General features: G+C 40.1%; 1 protein-coding gene across 4 annotated transcripts in view; it reads left to right on the plus strand.

Annotated features, from left to right (window-relative positions):
* The window catches only part of dpp6a (dipeptidyl-peptidase 6a), a 195,526-nt gene that overhangs the window by 125,829 nt on the left and 52,697 nt on the right, over positions 1-17,000 (plus strand). For all 4 annotated transcript variants that reach the window (XM_077508715.1, XM_077508718.1, XM_077508717.1 and 1 more), the window contains exons 2-3: positions 1,043-1,157; positions 5,421-5,519. In XM_077508715.1, the coding sequence (XP_077364841.1) occupies positions 1,043-1,157; positions 5,421-5,519 (214 nt within the window). The remainder of the gene's footprint in view (positions 1-1,042; positions 1,158-5,420; positions 5,520-17,000) is intronic.

A 17,000-nucleotide genomic window follows, 5' to 3' on the forward strand; every position in this document is an offset into this window, starting at 1 on the left:
AAAAACTATACATGTAAGAATAGGCCTGATGCCACTGAACATTTTGAGTAATCAAAAGTAAAAAAATATTCAGAAATGACTTAGTTATCACACTTCCAAGAGGGTGCCAACTCTTGACTCAAATTGAACCAGAGGGTTAATTTGTTTTCGCCGTACAAGGATTAATGAAAAACAAGTGGATAAATAGAAACTGACAAAATCTTGACAAAAAAAAAGCTAGGGCATACGAAAACCAAGTTCCAGTGGATGTTGAAGTTTTGAGGGGAGGAGCTTGATTCAGACAGGCCTCATCCTTGTCAAACTTAAAAGTAGTGCTTTGCCACCGTCTTATGGCATCTCTTGCTAATTATAAACGGGGTTGCAAATACTCTCGATTTTCCCCAGTTTGCAGGAAGAGCGTTCTGTCATGTGTTCCGTTCTGCAATTTGTGTGCCATTTTGGCTCTTTCTCGCAAGTAGTTTTTTGCTTGGGGAATTCATGTTATACGCTCATAACGTCTCATTAAAGAAATAAAAACGAGCTTTGTCACGTAATCCCCCTCCAAACGTCAGTTTTCTGCTTTTGTCCCAAGTCTTGTGAGTGAGCGTGTCGATATTGTGCTGTGACACTTTTGCAAGGTTGTCAAGGTTGTTTTTAACTAGCGAGCCCCGGAGCCCGCCTGCCTGCCCGCCTCTCCTCTCCTCATCCGCCGCGATGCGTTCAATGCGCAGATGTGTCACAGGTTGTGTTTGCTTGTCAAATCCGTCGGCGGGCCCGCGCGCGGATCATTAGGAAAATTCATCTTCCTCATCCTCCTCTTCCTCCTCCCACCGCCACCCTTGTTTTTCTCCTTGAAATCCACGAGGCAGCAACTGTTTTCACCCCCCAGCGTAAATACCCCCCTCCCCCTTTTGTACTGTGCTTCCTTTGATTCATCTTGTTAGGTGGTTCGCGATCGTCACTCTGCTCCTTTCAATTTTCTGTCATCTTGTCTTGCAAATTGCTCCCTGATTGACTCCCACAACGCATCTGTCCCCCCCCCCCTCCCCCTCTCATTTTGTAGGAGTTGGTGGGCAGCAACCCGCCGCAGAGGAACTGGAAGGGAATAGCGATCGCCCTCCTTGTCATTCTGGTCATCTGCTCGTTGATCGTCACCTCCGTCATCCTGTTGACACCAGGTACGCCCAGCGTTGGTGGGGGGTGGGGTTTGTTCGCTGCTCGCTTTGCACAGCCATTATCATGCGCATCAGACGCACCCATTAGCTCGCCAATAAACGATAAGCGCAGACAATGCAAAGAAGGTGCAACGTGGCTGTCCTTTGCTCAACGATCACTTTGGCCAAGGTGGCTCATAAAATTCGGCTGTCCAACAGTCCTTCGCACTTTGTTAACCAGCAAGCTCAGGTTGACCTTCAAGGGATAAAGACATAACTCATTTTCCAGTAGTGGATTAGGCATTGTGTATAAAGAATAAAAGTGCAAATATGTCTGGCATCTTATTCCCTGAATTTTATTTTAAACCGATTATGTATCAAAATACGAACGTACCGTGGCGAACGCCATTATCCTGGTCACGTGATCGTGATGACGTATCACGTGCGTAAAACGAAAGCCGCCTTCGTTCATTTCAATGAGAGTTTGTTGACGTAATGGGCAAGAAAAAGGCCAATTCAGATCGGAGTCAAATCCTCAGCACGTCCAGTTTCATGATATTCCGTGTGGGGGTGGAGCAGTGAGGGGTGGCCTATCCTAATGTGGGCTAAAGCGTGCTTAGCAGACAACATGTAGCTGGCGTAGCAAAAGCAAAAATGACTTCATTTGGCCTTCTCTGAACTTTTCAATGAACATCCAACTGTTCAAAAATTTGGTACTTTTGAAATTGTTGCTGTTCTCCAACAAGAAGATTAAAAAGTGCAACATTCATAACAGGTAAGCTTGATTTCAGTTTCTTTGGCCAACTCGAATTTGACGGGCAGTGTTCCCTCACTCATTCGCGGTTCGGTTAGTGAGGCTTCACTATGTCGCAAGGTTTTCATTTGTGACCATAACGTCATCAATTGCCTCAATGTTTCCTGTTTTCTTGCTATTTTTCTGATTTGTAAGTCAGACCAGTAAAAAACTGTATCACAAAGAAGAAACATACATTTTTGTCACTTCAGAGTATACATTGATATTTATATATTTTTTTTTACAAAGATCTTCGTCTTCTTATAACTCTTCTTCTTTTTCTTCTACCTCCTCTTCTTCTACCTCCTCCTATTCGTCTTCTACTTTCTCTTCTTCTTCTACCTTCTCTTCTTCTTCTACCTTCTCTTCTTCTTTTACCTTTTCTTCTTCTTCTTCTTCATCGTTGTCGTCTTCTTTTACCTCTTCTTCTTCTTCTTTTACTTCTTCTTCTTCTTCTACCTCTTCTTCTTCTACCTTCTTCTTCTTGTACCTTCTTCTTCTTCTTCTTCTTCTTTTTCTTCTTCTACCTTCTTCTTCTACCTTCTTCTTCTTCTTCTACCTTCTTCTTCTTCTTCTACCTTCTTTATCTTCTTCTTCTTCTTTTTGGAAATTGTGAGTCTGATGTGATCCTTGCAAATTCAACGCTGTTTGTTGAAGGTTTTGGGATTTCAGTGAAGAAGTCACTTCCTGTCCTTGCAGCATAAAGACATTTCCAGATTGGCCACTTTGTATCGTGGTGAAAATGAGGTCAGCTAGCGATAGCATTAGCATACAGAAACTGCTGACAGCGCTCCCAGTTTGAGATAAAGGAGAGACGTTGAGCCAAGGAAAGGGATTTGCTCCTTGCTATTTATAAGAACTAATTCATCTGTCCAAGTCGGCCTTTTAATCCGTACATCTGGTTATCGTAAGTGAGTGAAAAAAAGGCGTCGTTTATCCTTTCAACCTCACCATCTGACGTGACTCCTCGCAAAAGATAATCTACCGGCGGTGCCTTCAGAGGTGTTTGTCTTTCCGTGAAGACGTCGGAGAGGATTAACGGCTGCGCGTCCATCTGTTCGACGCAATATGACACAAACGCACACACGCACACACACAAACGCATTTGAGTTGAAATTCCGTTTGCGTGTCTGACGTCTTGTTACTTTCGCATCGTCGTGTCGTTGCGTCAAGATGAGTTGCCGCTCGCGCGTCCTCATCGACTTCTGAAAACTTTTGAAGCGAATCACTTAACTTCACACTTTGTTGGATTGATCACTAAAGATGCTCTTTGATGTTTTTTGGGCCTCTCGCTCCAAATCCAAAAGGCTGAAATTCAACACGATTCACTGGCTTTTAGAAGGCAATTGCACAGCAAACTATTTTTGGAGGAAGCTGAAGAGATGGCATTCCATTACAATAAACCTGCACCATAACCCGCTGAGCACGTACTTAATATGAAATGGTCAACACAGCTTGTGTACTGGAGCGAGTTGTTATGGACAAAAAATGTCAATGATGCCATCTGCTAGCTGCAAGGTTGGAATACAAATTGCACAAGTCTTGGAGGGTTTTCGGGGTAAACTATCTTGTCATCATCAAATCTTTAGCTAACTTGACATTTGATTTGCAGCTTGTGAACCTTGACCTAATCGAACCCAACCAGACCCTCACCCTATCGAACTGTAGCCTACCCATGCTCTAACCTAACCTACTAACCTGAGCCACTTTAACCAACCTTCTTGGCCTAACCTACCTTACCAAACGCTAACCTAACTCAACCTAAATACTAGCTGAACCAGAATTTAGCCTACCCTACACTCTAAAAAGAGAATTGTTGAAATAACTTAAGATTACAAATTGAATCGGTGACCAACTTAAAAAAAAAAAAAAAATCCCTTCAATTGGTAACACACGATTGAATTAAGTTCGTCCAAAGTGAATACATTAAGTTTAATTAATTATGAGTTTATCAAACTTAACACTTTGGATTTGAGTCACTTTGGATTCATTTTATTCAGGTGACTATATTAATTTTAATGTTCACTGAAGCAACTCCTTTCGCTCCCGGCTCTTTTACTGGATTTTGACTGATTTAGCAAGGCCCACAGAATATTGTGTTCTATTGCTATCAAAACATGGAACCTACCAAAAGAAAGATTAAAGTTTCTTCTTTCATCTGAAAAAAAAGTATATTTCGATCTGTTTATGTTTTACAGCAGTTAGAATTAGAATATAGCTAAGTTTTATCGATATTCACATTCCTGGTGAAAAGACTGACTAAAAGAGCTTGTTGTGACATGGCCCTGGTTGATCTCTTATACTCTGCTGCCACCTGCTTGCCGTTTTTGTAATTACTAAAATTTTTACCCCTAACCTTATTGGCCAGTTTTTGTTTGTTTTGTTTTTATTTTTAGTGCATGCAATTGAAATCGTACTATCCGATAACGGTAATTATAGTTTTCACATTTTCAAGTCTGCTGAATCAGCTCCTTTCAGATCCTATTTGTCATTTTTTTGCTGTCGTTTGGAGCCGAAGTGTAGTAGCCTGTGTAATTAGCAACATTCCCGCCGTGTCCGCACTTTGCCTGTGCCGTCTTTGAACACGCTCCAAAAGAAAGAGACTGGAGTCGAGACGTTGCAAACTGACAGCCGCGGTTAAGCTGACGGATTCCCGCCGATACGACGCAACTTTGATCCCAAAATGTCTGCTTCGCCTTGTCTTGCCAGGAGATTCCTTGCGGGGGGAAATAAATCTCAACAAAATGTGTTTTTAAAGCGAAAGCAACTGAAAGGTTAATCAGGTCCGGTATTGTGGGGATGTGGGATTGAAATGAAGATGAAATGAAGAGTTTGTGGCAGCAGGGAAGGTTGCTGCTCTCAATTAAAGCTGATCTGAGGTATCGGTCTCTGCTTCCCCTGTGCCGTCTTCATTCACTCACAGCCATTTTCACTGAAGCAGCAACCCCCTTCGCTGTTTTACTGGATTTGGACTGATTTTGCAAGGGCCACAGAATATTGTGTTCTATTGCTATAAAAAAAAAAAACATGGAACCTACCAAAAGAACGATTAGAGTCTCTTCTTTCATCAGGAAAATAAAGTATATTTCGATCCGTTTTGCAGCAGTTAGCATTAGAATATAGCTAAGTTTCATCAATATTCACATTCCTGGTGAAAACAGTGGGGAAAAGAGCTCGTTTTCAACATGGCCCTGGTTGATCTCTTATACTCTGTTGCCACCTGCTGGCCGTTTTTGTAATTACTATCTTTGCTTTATCCGTTCTCTATAGTTGAGAGGCTGCATCAAAGCCTTCTGTATGCTCTAGCATAAAAGAAACCATAAAAAAAATATATATATAAATACGTCTTTGGGACACTTAAAACATTTCAAATAAAATGTATTTGTACGTTTTTGGGAGCAAATGAAGTTACGCTTTGTACGCTCGAAACCTGCAGAGGGCAAAATAGATATTCACGCTCATATTCCCACCTCACTGTTTCTTTGTGTTTCCAGGTGAAGATGACCGTCTGGCTCTCAAGGGCAAAGTGACGGTGGAGGACCTTTTTGGGAAAGATTTCAAGGTCCACGACCCCAACGCTCGATGGATCAGCAGTAAGTGCGGGTTTTGTTTTCCACACTTTTTGCCTCGCCTTGCCTTTTTATGAGCATCATCGGACTGAAAAAGCGAGAATTTGGAGAAGTTTGCACCTGGACCCCAAGTTATGATTCTTCAGCGATCATTATGGGTTGCTTCACTGGTCTGCATAATTGGACTCTTCGTCCTTTCCTGGCTCGGTTGGAAGTGCACTCATGTGTTGCGCTTGCCAAGAAATCCTCCCCATTTTTTTATTTTTTTATTTTATTTTTTTTATATATTTGACATCTAATTCTCAGCAGTAAAGGCCATTTACGCCCAGCCCGAAGATGAATCTCTGAAAGGTTTTCAACATGACCTGTTGTCAGCCTACAATTCCGTCTTTTCATCTCATCGAGTGTCTCTGGCACGTAAATATCAGCAGCAAAACGTTTGATGTTCGCCCGCCGTCTTTCAAACATGTTTTTCCCGCCATTTTCCATGTGATCGGCTTCAAAATTTGCAGTAGTTTGATGGTTGATGACAGGAAAGTGCCTTGTAGGTTGCAAAGTGCTATACAGCTATTTTTATTTATTTATGTATACTGACTTTCATTCTGTCTGTACACTATAAAAAAAAAAACTATAAAAGTTTTTCTTTTTTTACTCAGAAAATCTAAGTAAATTTCAGAAGAGGATTTTTCAAGTAAATTTTACTTGCATCTTATTAGTTTATTTAACTCTTTGACTGCCAAAGACGTTTCATGATGATTAGTAAAATTCCGATGAATGGAATGCGATCTTTCATTTCGTACCCACATTGTATATGTAGTAAAGGCAAACAATATTCTTTTTGCCTTGAAAGATGAGTTAAAATGCTCAAAAGCGGCTGGCACTGTGGATTTTTTTGTTTTGTTTTTATAACGCCTGGCAGTCAGAGTTTTAAAAAGAATAAGTACCATTTACTAGCAATTATTACGTTAGTGTACATAAAAAGTGTACAACGTACATTATAATGCACGTTAAGCATTTCAACATGTCAAATTATTGTCTCTCTTTCTCTTTTCCAAGTAAAGTTTACTTGTTTCTAGTAGTTCTAAAATTAAACACATTAACTGGGTAAATCTTACTGATTTAATATAAAATATACTTTGTTTGCTGTAAAAACATTATATATAAGAACCAAGTAGCACATTAAAGTATACCTAACATTTTTAAGTAAATGTGAATAACTGGAAAAATTAAGTAAATATAATTATGACACCAAGGGGGAAAAAAAATCATTTTTATATGGATTCTAGTGCTGTCACTATCGAATATTTTTAGAATAAATTAATCTATTGATTTTTCAATCAATTGGATTTATTTTAATTTTGCATTTAAGTGTATTAAAAAAAGTATTTTCTCCTGATTACTGATTATTAACCAGTGATTGGTATTTATTTCGTAATTTATATTCTTTCAGTGTTTAGAAAAAAAAAAAAGGTGGGGGGGTGCAATTGATGTTGTACTGTACTACACGCTCGGCAATTATTTTTCTCATTAAAAAAAATGTTAATGTTTCTTTCGTGAAGGACTACAGAAATCAGTGAACAATTACTGTTGATATGCTGAAATCAGAGGATTTGGAACATTAAAAAAAATGGCTCCAAACGATTACTCAATTATTAAAATAGTTGACGATTAATTTGATCATTGATTACTTGTCGAGTAATCGATCAATTTTGACAGCTCTAATGGATTTTAGGGCTGTGCAGATGGATCGCAGTATCGATAGAATCGATACCAACGTGAATATCGGAATTGGCTCGATATCAGAGCGCTAGTATCAATATTTTATCCATCCATCCATTTTCTTGACCGCTTATGCCTCACAAGGGTCGCGGGGGCTGCTGGCGCCTATCTCAGCTGGCTCTGGGCAGTAGGCGGGGGACACCCTGGACTGGTTGCCAACCAATCGCAGGGCACACAGAGACGAACAACCATCCACACTCACACACACACCTAGGGACAATTCGGAGCACCCAATTAACCTGCCATGCATGTCTTTGGAATGTGGGAGGAGACCGGAGTGCCCGGAGAAGACCCACGCGGGCACGGGGAGAACATGCAAACTCCACCCAGGAAGGTCCGAGCCTGGACTCGAACCGGAGACCTCAGAACTGGGAAGCCGACGTGCTAACCACTCGACTACCGTGCCGCCCATCAATATTTTACATGTATTTATTTATCCATTTATTTATTTATTAATTTATTTATTTTGGTTCCTCATGGGTCCCTTGCGCAATTCCTTTGCAGCACACGCACATGTGCCGGCCTAAAATTTATTAACCTAAAAGTACTTGGTGTCGGCGATATCGGCACCAGTATTTACTTGGTATCGATCGATACCAAAATCTCAAGTATCGCACAGCTGAAGATGTTTTTCAATGCAAAGAAGAATCCTTCAATTCCACCTTGGTGCACTGCTTGATTATGCAAAACATGAACTCTCAAATCCAATTTTGGGACAGTTCGAAGTGAAAAAAAAAAAAAGAAGTCTTTGCATTCCAAATGGTTTGTTGCCCATGAAATATGTCAACCGTTGTCGTCAGCCAATAAAATGTCCCTTTAAGTGTCTTGTATTTGCGGCGGAACTCTGCTGCGCGTTTGCGCCCACGAAGCCATTTGTTGCGCACGTCCAATTACCTGCGAGCGCAGCGCTCATATTTCTTTCCCGCTCGGCGCAGGGAGGCGCGCAGCTGCCGCGATTGGTGCAATAAATAAAGGGACGGCGCAAACGCTCGCACGGCTGCAGGGGACCGGCGACGAGGAGGGGAAATTATAGACTTTATTTTTCCGCCGCGCTCAAAGCGCCACCGGGCATCACTAGCCAGACGTGACGGGATAACGAGGCCGTTTTTTTTTTCCCCCCCCAACCAACGCGGTCCCTTCCTGATTAGAGCAGGGGCCCAGCGATTGGCTCCCGTATATTCTCCCCGTTAGCGGTCACGCTGATGAGCACGGTGATTGTTGGGCCTCGTTTGCATGATGGCGACCTCTGTTCGCCGTATGTCGCGCAGGCACAATACGCCTCCCCAGCGGCCCGTGTTTGGCGCCGCCGCCAACACGATTCCATTGCGCTCCAACGAGAGAACAAAAAGTGCTCTTAACACATCTGGAGGGCAACATCTGCTCAGTGTCGAGCCGAACAGAAGCTGCGCGGCAGGCAGGTTCAAGTGTTACACGATCTTATTATCTTCGCTGGAGTTTAAATGTGTTGTGGTTGGGAGTGGTTAATCGCATGTTGCGTTTTCGACAAAGGACACAATCTTCAAATCAAATCAAACTTGATTTGTATAGGATATTTCATACATTTGAAAATCTAACACAAAGTGCTTTACAGAAATCAAAACAAGTGTCAAAAATGATGCTTGGGTTCTTTAGCAATTTGTGAATTTTTAAGTCTTGTAATTTTGGTAAAGGTTTTTCCTCGCTTGCCTTCATGACCAATTACTAGCCTCTGTTGTGTTCCGGTTGAGCAGCAGGAAATTCATTACCATCCATGACTTTATAACGAAAATACGTTTCTGAACGGTAACAATTGACCCTGCGTCATCAGGAGGCACAATTCTGTGTAAACTGTGGAAGCTGATGACGTTCTTATACAGTAGTTTAATGGTGGGAATGCTGAAACATTCCCACTATGTTATTGTTGTATTCTCCACACTTTTTTTTGCCATGTAATAACTCTCACATAATACTTTCGATTCACACTGTTCAAATTTCAACTTGCTTCAAAGATTCACGCCTCCCGGGGTATATATCATCTGATTCCACATTACTTACAGTATCCGCACAATTTCACATTAAATATAAACTTTTCCCCATTCAATTTGGGAACGCTTCAGCATTCCCACATATGTTATTGTGATTTTTATTCTCCACACTTTTTTGCCGTGTAACAACTCCCGCATAAGACTTCCAATTTACACTGTTCAAATTTCAACTAGCTTCAAAACCTCACGCCTCCCGGGGTATTATCGTCTGATTCCACATTACTTACAGTATTTGCACAATTTAACGTTTAATATAGACTTTTCCCCATTCATTTTCAATGCGATAGACATTGAACTATTTCTAAGTGTCACTTTCCACGCCCACATCCATACATATAACTTATCATCGTTACCAGGTGTTTGATGCTGCTCGTTGGCACAGTTGGTAAAGTGCATTGTCCAGTAACCAGGAGGTCATCATTTCATAATTTATCTCTCAATTTTCTTTATAAGCATTCTGCATGCATTCAAATCTTAGCATTCAGCTTTTAGCATTCCCACACAATTTCTCCAGAAATTGCACTTAGTCTAGTTTTGAGGGCCTAAAATTGACCCTTGGGGTACCCCATACCCAATTCCGCGTGTTCGAGAGCGATATGTATCCATACCTAGAAAGAAACTTTGATATGTGAGGAAGCTAAACCAGTTCAAAACAGTACCAGACAAATACGAATTTGAACAGGTTCAAGGGAACGTCAGGTCCAGCGCAATCCGTTATGATGCAGGATGAAGTTTGACGTAAGACTTTAACATCCTTGACAGCACAAGCACAAGAGCAGCGTGGAGTGACCCTCAAAAAGCGGTTTGAACTTTTGGGGACCACCAAAATGTCCCCACAATGGCAGTTAAGCCTGGAAAAACACGCGTGTATGGGCCCCACAATGTAGCAAAAGACAAAGGACAAAGCCATCTGCTGATTATCCGGCCTCATTGTCACCCCAAGCTCCTTTTTTGGCATTCGCCGCTTGCAACTGATGAGGGCTGAAAATGGATTCATCAGAGCGCCGACTGTCACTTGGCCGCCGCTTTAATGTGTCTTTAACACAATTAAGACGCTAAATGAAGTGATCACGCGGCTCTATCATTACGCGGTGTAAAACTTTAGCACTTCTACTTGAAGATGATAAAATAATGAATTTCTCGCTTTATCTGTTCCTCGCCAACGAGTGCTTGAATGCTTTTAATGGTTGTTAGCACTAAAGAATAATAATATATAACTTTCTTAGTTGCTACTACTGCTTCTTCTAGAATTAAGTGTCGTCCAATTAGCGGTTTATTGTTTTTTTTTTTTGTTTTTTTTTTTGGTCAAAATAAGTTCCAATATGAGAACATATTGGAGCAACATGCTGCTAATGATGATCATTTAGTTGAAAGTGAATGTTCTGGAAAGAAATTGCTTGTATAGAAATAGGCTCTGAAGTGTGAAATCATAAAGCCAATGTGTCAATTTTGTGAGCAGCCTCCATTCTGGCTGTTAGCATTTTTGTAATTCTCTTGTTTTCTTTTTTGTGTTTGTTTGTTGAATGAACTACAGCATACTACATGATAGCATGTTAGCATTCAAGCTCAACAGGTCTTCACATTAGCGCTAGTCCACGAGACGTTCCAAATGAGTATCATTAGCACAACATATTGTTAGTATGTTAGATATTAGTATACTACATGTTAGCATGTTTGCATTCTAGCTCAACAGCTATTCAAGACATTAGCACCAGTCCACGAGACGTTCCAAATGAGCATCATGAGCGCAACAGATTGTTAGCATGCTAGATATTAGCATACTACATGTTAGCATGTTAGCATTCAAGCTCGACAGGTCTTCACATTAGCACCAGTCCGCATTCCAAATAAGCATCATGAGCGCAACAGATTGTAAACATGCTAGATATTAGCATGCTACATGGTTAACATTGACAAAAGAACATTTTATTGGTGCTTCAAGTTAAACCGGTTCTACAGTCAGACATGAAACTCTTGTTTAAAACCCTAATCCGTTCTTCAGACCCTATAAGACCCTAATTTGGTTTAACACTAATAGTCTCTCATTTGAAAGCCTAAGCCAGTCTTGAAACCCCAATTTTAAACCCTTGTTCGTGCTTGAAACCCGCTTTTTGAAACCATAAACCTGGGTTACAAGTCTTATTTCCTATAACCTAAGCCAGACTTAAAAGGTTGATTTTAAACCCAGGTCAGACTTTTTGAAACCCTCGTCTTAGGTTAAAACTCGGATTTGGAACCCTAAACCAGGCTTGAAACAGCAAAAGTAACCATTACTAAACCAGACTTGTCAAGATCGCGCTCAGTTGTCAAACCCCGCAGTAGACGAGGGTGATTTGAAAGGTTTGATTTTTAAGATTTGCTGTTAGAGGAGGAAAAGTCTCATCTAATTTTTGACTCTTTTGTATTTAGAAACACAAAAATTGCTTTAATTCCTGGGAAAAAAATCAAATACACGTTCTTCAACATTGTCCACATGACATTCGGGTGGCCGCAGTCGCAAGAAAGAAGCAGCTTCTGCTCGGAGAGAATGAAATGTGGAACGCCAAGGTCCATTTGAATAATAGAGCGCAAGGTTTGACGCCTTATCGGACGGCGGAGACATCACGGGGGCGTTTGAGATAAGGCGACAAGGAACTTTTACAGCTGATGCAGGTTTCCGTGGCGACAAACCGGATTATCGCTTGTTATTAAAGATTGCCGGATAACAAAAAAAAAAAAAAAAAAGTTGCCGGAAGTCGACTTTGCTCGTGGATGTCATGTCGTTTTATTTTGAATGATCACATGCATGTTAAAATTCAAAGGGGGGTATACAATGGAAATATGAGATTTTTATTTTTTTTTTCATGCACAAAGAGTTATGTCTCTGGACTCCTTTAGTAAACTTTCAGCAAAACACCGATTTCTTAGCAAAAAATGGAGAACGCGCTTTTCATCAAACGTCAATCAGAACATTGACATTAATATTTTTTTTGCTTTTGTGAGACCTCAAACTACAAAACAACAAAACAAAACTTTTGAATGCAAAGTCCTTTATGCAACAGAAACCTGAGAAACCTAAGGAACCTGCCATGAATGATCTCAATCCAAAGTGATGCAACGGCGCCATCTACAGAGATCTGTTTGTCATTAGGAGTGTGACGATATATTGATTATCGATTTCATGAAAATCATGATACTTTGTGTCCCGATAGATTATCGATGCGCCTACACAAGTATTGCGGTATTTGTAGTTAATATCCAGCCACTATAACGACTCCATTGTTGATTACTTGTTGAGCAATTACTTGGCGGGCCGCTAGGGGGAGCACTTCATAAGAGTGGTAGGGAAATGGACGAAAGTCTTGAGGCGAAGAAGAAGACTCATCAGCTTACTTTGACTTGTGGAAGACATTTATTTGTCCAGCAACTGACTCTGTTTTGCATAGGTTTCTATGACAAATGTGCATTATATCTTCAATATTAACATTTTAAAACATCAGCACACAATTTCTGAGGAATATTAATTTCATTGGATTTAATATTTAAGTAATTTTATTGATTTATTTACTTTTGCAAGACACAAATTTGTTGCCAGAAAGTGGTCTCTGTTAAGAAGACATTTGTATTTGTTTAAAAAAAAAAAGTAAAGTACTCAGTGTAAAGAAGACACCAGTTTTAATATTGTGTTTCACCGATGGTACAAAAAGAAACAAGTTTCTCATTGAAAAACAGTTTACGTCTTGAGTAGTTGTATAATAGATTTATTACCTGACAAATTTATCGATAATCGTGGTATGGTCATATTGTGAGATAATCAGTATCGTGAGGTACCCAGAGGTCCCCACCCCTATTTGTTATTAAAAAAAACAAAAGAAAAAAAAAACTGCATGCGTCTGGTTGAATGTGAGATTGGCATGATGCCTGAAACTGCAGCTCGCCACCATCGATACGGCGAGCGCGTGCGGCGGCCATCATTATAAATCTCCCACGCACTCAGTCAGGTGATTGCAGTTTAGGCGACGTGGCATAATCAACATTATTCCGCCGACGCCAAGGTGAAACCCGAACCCCCCTGCGAACCCCCCTCGGGGACACCTCGCTGGGGACTGGAGCAGCTGCTCGCCGTTTTAATGCAGCGGGGCGGGCGGGTGGGAGCCGTTTGTTCTGCACTCAGCCAGCTGCGGATCCCGCCAAGCAATGTTGACTTTGACGCTGTCCCGTAAACCTCGATGTGAGTTTTGTCCTTTGTACCTCATGCCGCTACTGTTTACAGCCGTACTGTGTAGAGGGAAAATACCGCAGCAAAAAAATAAATAAAAAAATCCTTGATTAACAGTTTAACTCTTTTGCGCTCAAAAATGTATAAATACGTTCTATTGTCAATGTTTAAGTGTCCCAAAGACGTATTTATACGTTTTTTTGTTTTTTAATTGCTCCAAAAGTAGCCGGACGTTTGCATGATAATGCTTATTTAATTGTATTTATTTTAATACATATTTATTAATGTGTTACGTATTTACTATGTATTATTATTACTGAGACTTACTTTATTACTGAGACGTCAGTCGTATCGCAAATCATCTTTCCATTTGGCAATGAATGGAAATGCCATTCATATGTTCCAGCCGAAAATTACTTATTATTATTACTGAGACATTTTATTACCTTTTTTATTATTTTTTATGTATTTATTTTATCACCAATTTATTATTGTATTACACGTTTATTATGTATTATTATTACTTAGATTTATTATTTTATTACTGAGACGTATTATTACCTATTTATTGTTTTAATTTTTTTATTTTTTTTATTTTTTTATGCTGGAGCATACAGAAGGCTTTGATGCAGCCTCTCTACTGTAGAGAACAGTTGAAGCAATGGTAGATATTACAAAAACGGCCAGCAGGTGGCAGCATTGTATAAGAGAACAACCAGAGCAATATTGAAAACAAGCTATTTGCCCACAATCTTCAGCAGATTTGTGAATAATGATGAAACTTAGTTATATTCTAATGCTAATTGCTGCAAAACGGAAACCGTTCCTCAGAAAAGAAAAAAAAAACAACTAACATTTATCTTATTGACTTCCTTTTCTTTGGCGCGCTACACAAGTAACGACGCGAGTGTCACCTCTTAATGGTGTTGCGCAACGGGCCATTCTCTTGCCAAATGAGACATAGCTAATTAGCACAAACATTAAGTGTAAGCGTGCGGTGTTTTGATTTAGTGTTGTGGAGAAAGGCGCGTTCAAGTCAGCTTAATGTTCTGACTCGGAAAGGAGATGAAAAATGGTGGTCTAGGGTTAGATGTTCTATTTTTAACACAAGCGGAGGAACAGTGCGCCTCTCAAATGCCGCGCTATGCTAGCTCCTATAACGTCACACACTCAGGTTGTCTTTGATCAGAAAGTATTTAACCCTTTGATGCACAACATGGGTCAAAAGCCATGCTTGCCATCGTTCAAAGCTTATAAAAGCAGCAGCATTTGTGCAGCTGTGGTTTCATTTGACAGAAACAAGCTGTCGATATTCATGCTCATTTTTTTTTTTTTACGCAAACGGAGAAACATAAACGCGAATGCGGTGCCGAGTGGCTCGTAACAATTTTCAAAGTCCAATCGCGATTGCTGCCCTTTGAATGAAAGATGCAAACCAATGTGAGTTCCCAAGATGGGTTATGAATACGGACTTCTTATATTTTGTTTTTAATGACTGCCAAAGACGTTTCATGATGATTAGTAAAATTCCAATGAATGGAATGCGATCTTTCATTGAGTAGCCGCATTGTATATGTAGTAAAGGCAAACAATATTGTTTTTGCCTTGAAAGATGAGTTAAAATGCTCAAAAGCGGCTGGCACTGTGGATTTTTTTGTTTTGTTTTTATAACGCCTGGCAGTCAAAGAGTTAAAAAAAAATGCAGAAATGTAGGAATTTTTTTTTTTTGGCTTTTTTTTTTTTTTTTACCCGATTCCTGTCCTACTACCTTTTGTTCCTTCATTCCCACTTCCTTTCCTTCGTGTTGATCCAAGTATCTGATCTTCCAAGTATATGATTTTCCAGATCGTCTGACTTCCATCCTTCCTTCCAACAGATCCTAGTTCCTTCCTTCCTTCCTTCCTTCCTTCCTTCCTTCCTTCCTTCCTTCCTTCCTTCATTGTCTCCTTCCATCCGTCACACCTGGTTTTCTGCCTTCCTTACCTCCTTCCACCTTAGACTTACATTTTTTCATCCTTCCTTCCTGGCCTCCCCACTTCCCTCCAGCCTTCATTTACCCTCCCATCCGTCCACGTTATCTTTTCTGATCATTCTTCTTTTGCTTCATACTACTTTTCTGCCTTCCTTCCTTTGCTTTCAAAAGAAAAAAAAAAGTGTACTGTAGCTATTTGGGCACACACCCTCAGGACATGCTGTTTATTATCAACATTTGCGTTTTTTTTAATTTATTTTTATTTTTTTATTGTTTATTTTTTAAACTCATGTCCCTGTCACATTTCCATTATTTCCATGAGGGTTTTTTTTTTTTTTTTTTTTTTTTTTTTGTACCAGGGCCTGCCGATTTGCAGGCACATAATAATAGCCTTCAACAAGCGCTTGAAAGCCAACAATTGTCTGCCGGCGAGTGGAAGCGAGACAAAAGGTGGCGTGAAGTAATGAGGGGAGCAACTCCATCCGCCCACGCACATAACACACACAAAAAAAAATACATACTGTATGCTTATGTTTTACCTACACTTTTCTATTTTACAATGCTAACTAAAACATGAATCTGTAGCGACCATAGATAGATAGATAGATAGATAGATATTTAGGTAGCTAGTTAGTAGTTAGCTACTGGATGGACGGACGGACGGACGGACGGATGGATGGAGACTGATTGAGCGGCCTGATTTCCAAAACATTGTGAAAAGCGCCCGTCAGCAGCAGCCCACAGTCGTATTTTGTCAGCACTTTGGTTTTTGATGCCTTTTGCTCATTTGTTATCAAAGAGAAGTGGAATTCCACTCGGGCTCTGGAAAAGAGAGAGAGAAAAAAAAACTATTGTAGACTTTTTTTTTCTTTTTTTTTCCTTTTTTTTTTTCATATAGGGAGCAAAATGTGGTTATGATACGGCTTTATAAACACGTAAGTGTAGTTTAAGATTGTGTTTAGTGTTTTTACGATCACATCTGTGCCGTCATCAGGTTGGCGGGATTTAAGATGGTAGTCCTGCTGCTGTTTGTTGCCTTTATGCGCTCTCGCACATAATTCACGCTCACTTTCCCGTGACGTTTTATACACAAGCACTTGTCGGGCGTCACGTCGCGCACATGATGCGGGAGCCGGCAGAAGAAAGTCATTTTGACTTGAACATGTTTACAGTTAGGTGAGCAAGAACCTGCCTCCGATGGTGGCAAGTACAAGTACAAATACTTTGTTACTGAATGTGGTTTTCAAGTATATATACTTTGATTTATTTCTGTGATGACCTTCTCCTCTTCTACTTATTTGAAAACAGATATCGGTGCTTGCTACTACTACTTTATTAGGTTCGTTGATTTTTTTTTTTTCGACCGCCGTCATTTTTTTTTCTGTTTACTTTTTGTACTTACGTGCATTAAAATGTCTACTTTTTTACTTTGACTTAAGTAGGAGTTGAAATCTCAAAAGTAAAAATAAAGTTTGTTATTCTGATTCTGAAACAGTGCTTTTACTTGTACTTGTCTTTGTTTGACGTCCGAC

Source organism: Festucalex cinctus, chromosome 20, assembly GCF_051991245.1.
Source record: "Festucalex cinctus isolate MCC-2025b chromosome 20, RoL_Fcin_1.0, whole genome shotgun sequence".
Classification (NCBI taxonomy): domain Eukaryota; kingdom Metazoa; phylum Chordata; class Actinopteri; order Syngnathiformes; family Syngnathidae; genus Festucalex; species Festucalex cinctus.